General features: G+C 33.9%; 1 protein-coding gene and 1 pseudogene across 3 annotated transcripts; both read right to left on the bottom strand.

The window, feature by feature from the left end:
* Positions 1-2,189: 2,189 nt before the first annotated feature.
* LOC119643467 lies at positions 2,190-3,278 on the bottom strand (annotated as a pseudogene).
* Positions 3,217-5,136, bottom strand: LOC119643468. Of its 3 annotated transcripts, XM_038042818.1 has the most exons (3): positions 5,034-5,136; positions 4,855-4,950; positions 3,217-4,799 (listed from the first exon to the last, which is right to left on the bottom strand). In XM_038042818.1, exon 3 carries the CDS (start codon positions 4,675-4,677, stop codon positions 4,231-4,233), a length of 447 nt encoding a protein of 148 aa, XP_037898746.1. In that variant the 5' UTR covers positions 4,678-4,799; positions 4,855-4,950; positions 5,034-5,136; the 3' UTR covers positions 3,217-4,230. The 3 variants fall into 3 exon arrangements, with proteins under 3 accessions (XP_037898746.1, XP_037898747.1, XP_037898748.1); XM_038042819.1 differs by having other exon boundaries at positions 3,217-4,950; XM_038042820.1 differs by lacking the exon at positions 4,855-4,950.
* Between the last annotated feature and the right edge of the window lie 1,590 nt (positions 5,137-6,726).

Here is a 6,726-nt window from a genome sequence, read left to right as displayed (position 1 = left end):
AAAAAAAAAAAAAGGAACAAAAGTTCTTAAAAGATCTAATTTACAGGGTAATAAAAATCACTGCCAGTCTTAATCATTTTTCTATTGAAAACAATGTAAAGAGATGCATTTACTAACTTCTTTTCAAGTAATGCGATTAACATTGAAATGAAATTAAAAATAAATATATAAAAATAAGATGTTTAGTTTGCACAGGCACCATAAACGAGCATAGCTTATGTACTTTGTGTACCGGCAGATTCCAAAAGGTATTCATTAATTGATGTAGTACATACTGCAGAGATATAGTGAAGATTATAACTCGGTTCGTATGGAGATGAACTGAATAAATGAAAAAGAGTCTGAATAATTTCTTTAAAGACTGAAAATACTTTGGTCTACCGAATGTAGGCATTGCCAGCATGAAACTCTAAACATATTCGATCGTCCGCCTGTCTTTAATGTGTTCTGAAATGGCAGAAAGAAAATGAACTTAGGTCACTAATTGACATCCGCAAATCAAGTTTAAAAGGTAGAAAGGAGAATTTCCTTACATTTTTTACAAACTACTTACTATTCTATACTACGTAACAGGAGACCGCAAATATATAATGAATTTCAAAAAAATAATTGCAATCCACATACTAATAAGCCAATAGTGTAATTCAAAGCTAAGCTAAGCGTTTACTATATCATTAGGTAGCAAAGATTCGCTTTAATGCGAACAAGATTTTCTTACTTGTTCTTTAACAAAAGAACACACATATATATATATATATATACATATATTGGAAACAAGAAACAATTAGATGCAATTAAATTAATGTTTACAATTTTTATTCTTGTCTCAATGCAAATAGTGTAGTTTTATATACACACACACATATATATATATATATATATATATATATATATAGTATATATATATACTAGTATATGCATGCATGTATTTGCAATAATTACTAAAAGTAATTCTAGATCAAAAACACAGACACATTCAATTATAAAATGAAAGAAAAAATAGAATATTTATTTAAAAGCGAAAGGAAGAGAAAAATAATGAACAAAATAAATGAAAGCAAAATTGAAATAAATACTTTATTTTGAAGATGACATATCTAATAAAGTATTTCGAATTCTGTCTCTGCCCACCTAATATTTTCGACTACTTCCATTAAAATGTTTAGAAACGCTGCAAAGTATTTATTTATGATTCACGACAACGCAACGTATGGAGCGCATCTTGAAAGCTGTGCATGAAATCATAAGAATAGGTTAAAAGAAGATGTAATACAATTTAAATTCTCAATAAAATGCAAAGTAGTCAATAAATCGATCAAGCACACATTATAGCCACAATATTGACAACAAAGTGTTCAGTTAATATATTAATAGAAAAATAATAGAAAAAAAACAAAAAAAAAATTTAATAAATAAATAAAAATATCAAAAAATCTATTTCATTCTATTTTTTCTAATAATATTCAATTTTTCATTAAATTTTAAAAATAAATGACTTTAACTTCAGTTTTGTTGGTTTGGGCAGGTCGAATGACAACAAGTATCTGTACAAAGATCAAGAGGTTTTCTTTCTCTATAATTTTGTGATATAAAAGCTTCTCTCAATTAAACTTGTATCTTCGATATTCCTTATTTTAAAACACCGAAACATCTTCATTTACGGTAAGCTGCACCTTTGATTCTGGTGGTTGTGGCTTGTAGAGAGCCTGCACGGCACTTCACCAACACTTTTATTATCAGCTGGTTTCTATTGGACACTGGGTTGGGTTGCTTTTAAACAAGCCGCACCAAACCCAAGTGCACAAAATTAATCCAAAACGCAATTAAACACTTCAAAAACTTTATTTTCTTATAGAAAAAAGTATTACTCTCTATTTTTTTATTTTAGTGGCATTTCCGTAATAAAGTGAAAGTTATAGTGATAGATTTACTTACCTTCATTATCACATTTAATGGCACGTAAGAAATTGTACGAATCGCCGATTCTCTATCAATGAAACATATAAGTTGGTAATGAAATCATTTAAACTCTTTTAAACGTGCAGCTGAATCACTCTTGGTTGACGATAAACGTACCGAGTTTAAACTTTCTGCGAAATGATTCTTCAGGTTTTTTTCGCGAGCCTCACAAAGCAGCGTTCATAATTATATCTACTGTATCGCATTGAATATCAATGCCGCGGCATACATTACGAATTGCAAAAAGGCGGCGGTCTAAGCATTACTTGAGAGTCATCAAAACCTATATCAGATTCGACACGATCTTGTATTGAAGTTAAATTTAAAATTGAAGTTATCTATATTCAGATTTAAAAATATGTTAAGATCCTTCAAAGCCTGTTCTTGAAACTCATCTCATTCATTTTCATACTGCTTGGCCATAAACATGTCCTAGTGGGATGTTATAACTAGAACAAGATCTTAGAACCTAGCAGTAGTATGGTAAAAAAAAAATTGGCAAAGTAAACGTAGATTTTCGTGGCAAACTTGTTATTTACTTCATTTTTTACTCGACGTTCATTCTACTTTACCCAAAACTATAACTCACAGACTGTAGATATTTATTTGAAATCCATTGCAAGACTTTTGTCTTTTTTTTGCTAAAAAAAGGCATTCAATCTAAGAAACTGTTATTCATAGTAAGTTATATATTTAGAATTTTTCCCTAAGTGGAGGTAAAGGAACTCAACTCAATGATTGTGGGGTTCAAAGTGCGATAGAGTGATCAATAAAACCGATAGATTTAGATGCAAGTGCTTTAATAGTTTAGTCTCAGAATTTATTTGTCTGCCTAAATTAATTATAGTAATAACAATAAAGATAAATTTTTTTTTTTTTAAATTGACATGAATTTGCAGCTAAGAGGACAATTGATCTTTCTTGACGTGTTGCGTGCATAGCATTTTGTATTGAACTACCACAAACACCGTTCTCGGAATCTGAATAATCTTTTGATTTGGTACGTTGCTCTAAATAGGCCAAAAAATCTTGTAATTCTTGTTTAATATCAATTCAAACATTTGGGAACATTGTAAGTGTCGGCGCATTTTCGCTACCTGTTGACGTATGTTTGCTTTATTTTTGCCGCCGCGTAGGCATGATTTAAGTGCTTTCGTTCTGTTTGATGCAGCTGTTGTTAGTTCATCATCCAATCGAGGTTCATTTACATGCTGCAATTCACCATCATCTTCGCTTAAATTATTGGGCCTTTGATGATTAATGTAACTTTCAGAACGTCGCCGGGATACTTTTTTGATACGAAAGTTATTTGTGGTTGTTTAGTATCTAAATTTTCTTCTTTATTTACAGTAACGGTTTATTCCCCCTACCTAATAGTAATAAAAATGTCTATATGTTATGTATGTATGTACATGCATATGTGTGCACATAAATATTTGCTACGAGTTTACCGAGTATTTCTTTTTATTTGATTGTATTTGTGGAACGGGGCACGTTTACAGATTTATATTTTTACGCATATTCTTATTATATGGAGGCTGCAGGTCATCGCAAAAAAAATAGATAAATAAATATATATTGAGGAGGCCAGACAGATTAACTCAAGGCCCGAAATTTTCACTAAGCGACTGTTATCTAAGGTTATAAAAATTGAAATGTGTATGCGTACGTATGTTTCTACGCATGTGAAAGTAGTGTGTAAGTCACTTTATGGTTAAATGGAACAGTCACTCTTAGACTTTCCACTCAAATCGGGCACTTTAGTAGAGCAGAAGGCACGCAAGGAAAAAAAAACGTTATAAACCCAACTTTATTAATACAACTGACATCCAAAGTCTGTAGTATTAAAGAGACATTTTAAAGCTATTTGCCGGTAACACCGCCAACATACTATGATAATTATTGGCCGGAAGTGTTTTATGAGGCCGCATCCAGTCAACAAGATATACCGTTAAATTGTTGTTTAGAATAGATAGTGAACAAATGTAGCAACAGCAATCAAGATTTCCCACACCCCTCATAACACCGCCACGTACGTTAGCGGCTAATGAATTATTGGTAACACCCCAACAATAACAACAACAACAATTGCACACACAATCGGTTATTATGAAAATCGGTCACGATCGAAGTCCACCACAACACATACCAGCGGAATTACCCTATAACGTTTGCTTATCGGAGGAGCTAACAAAAATTACAAGTAACGAAAACCCCAGTAGCGGTACACCATCACCGAGTCAAAGTAGCAATGGTTTTGCATGCGATTAGCTAGATTGTGGAAGGTAATGCAAACGCTTCAATGTTTGAATCGTAACTATTTTCTTTATTGCTTTCGAAGGATATACTCATAAGGCTTCCAGCTTTTATATCCTTAAGAATTTGGAATGTTGTTTGCGGAGCAGTGTTTTTTTGACAGGATTTAGCAACTGTGCCTATGTTAGCTTCTACCACTTCGTTATCCTTTTCTTCGTCAGAGATTTCAATTACTGACTCATCAGATTCGTCACCAATATACGTAGGAGGGCTCTGTGCATTTATTTGCGGAAGGCTTGACCTAGGTTCATCCGTCTCTAAAGCTGCTTCTCGTCTGTAGCTATTATTTGAAATTACGACAGTAACATTTTTTCTGCTTCCATCGTCTAAAGTGTTATTATCCACAAAGGTTAAACTGTCCGCGAATAGTAACAGGAGTCGAACATGTACTGCTGTGGCCATATGTCCCAGCTGAAGAAATACCAGTCACAGCTGTTCTTATTCGTACTAGTGCCTTGACTGACCGTGGTGTAAGGTATGGTAAATAAGTCCATATGTGAATGAGCACAAATTTCCAAACAGACCTATATAAAAGAAAAGTAAATATAAAACGATGCTAATGACAGGTAGATTGCGCACAGTATCGAATTAAGTCCTGAGTAACCCAAATTAGGATGAACCAGAGTAACTATATTTCTAGCACTACGCTATTTCAGCTTTGATCATATGAGCAATCTTTTTAATGATACGAAAAGTATGATAAGAAAGTTAACACATTTACAAAAACCATAGAAATTTTTTGTATTTCGTTTGCTTACCACTAATTCATTGGCCACTTTGGTCATATGAACTTTTTTTTTTTTTGGTATGTTGAATGGAGATGGACTAAGCCAATAGATATGTGGCTTATATGTCCAGATAATAAACTGTCGTAATTTGTGGTCACAATTATGTACAAAACGTAACAAAAAAAAGAACGGCCGTAATAACTTGAGCCAGCATGTTAAGTGTAATTTTGTATGTGTGTGTAATTGTGCTTGTTGAGTTCTTGAAAGTCAAACCACAAACAGTGTTGCAAACTTTGGATGAAAACGAAAAGGAATGCTATGGTAATAGAAGATGATTGAACGCAAAAGCGAAAGAAAAAAAAGGAAAGAAGAGGAAAAAAAAATCTAAAAGGACAAATTAGATTTTCTAATAAAGAAAGTTAGTTCCCCGAGATGACGTACATTTTTTGCTGCAAAGAGATCGAGGAGAAAGCCATATAACTTGAAGAAGCTAAAGGAATCTCTAATGCCATCAAGCCTGTGACATCTGAAGATTAGATGCTCAGCAGACTCAACAACATTGCAAACTTCACAAACATCACATGGTATAGCGCGAATCATTTTTAAATAAACTTTGTCATAAGTGTGACCACTCATGAGTCTATAAAGAATTTTGATTTCCCAGGAATTAAAAGAAGATACAGAGAAGGGTTTGAATTGAAATGTGGGCTTTAATTTATAGAAAAAACGATTGGATTTAACGCGCGCGATTACTTTAAATTCGTCGTTTAGCTGTTGAAGGATGTGGTTGCGAATTGCCCGAATTGCTTCATTGGGAGTATATTTGATGGACAAAATTGTCCCATCAACACGAGCTCTCCCTACATGAAAGTCGGCTTTTACATTTAAAAAAAGCCGCAGTGGCCAGGTATCCAAACGAGGTGGCAGTCATCCACTTGAGATTCGTGCAACGTCATGTGAATGTCAAACACATATTGATTTTCTGCATCTCTTTTATTTATTAGAAGTAGAGCTGACCTGCTATGGGAAAAAATAACAAAACGTCTGATACCTTCGGAAATGGCAACCATGATAGCATGTCGAATGGCGAGCAACTCAACAAAAGTAGAGGAAAGTTCCTCTTCCACTTTGACTCGAAGTATTGTTTCAGATAGATGTTTTACGACCGAGAAGCCAGACACATCATGTCCGACGGAACCGTCAGTGGCATATATATCATATCCGTTGTTGTAATAAAAAAAGAGTTTTTCTTGGCATAACAACCTTATGCAAGAGAAGTTGACATTTTGTTTTGAGGTAGAGATCGGTCCGAGAATGTTCATGAAGACTTTGCATTTGCTGGTAATGAAATTCAAGGGGGGAATTGAATCTAACTTATCAAAAATATGACGAAGTTTCTGATAGCAAAAAGTATAGCTGCAAGTGACCGTATCAGGTCTCTTTCGAAAACTGGCCATTCACCAGATATAACATTGAGAATATGTTGAGGAGTTGAGGGGGTCAGTCCAGTACAACGCTTCAACATTCGGTTTTCAAATGCTTGTATACGTTTTTCAGTATATGGAATGTCCAAATTCAATTTTGGACCTGACTAGAGATTTGTAAACGGTCAAAGCATTTTTTGGAGGCAAGCCTGCCTGATTGTTTGTCATGAGTTTGATGATGTTGCATCCAGACTGACAATCTTTGAACGCCTTTTCATAATGCCCACGAAGGGTTAAGC

Source organism: Glossina fuscipes, unplaced genomic scaffold (assembly GCF_014805625.2).
Source record: "Glossina fuscipes isolate IAEA_lab_2018 unplaced genomic scaffold, Yale_Gfus_2 60994, whole genome shotgun sequence".
NCBI classification, from domain to species: Eukaryota; Metazoa; Arthropoda; class Insecta; order Diptera; family Glossinidae; genus Glossina; species Glossina fuscipes.
The sequence above is the reverse complement of the archived record's forward strand: the minus strand, read 5'-3'. Positions and strand labels throughout refer to the sequence as shown.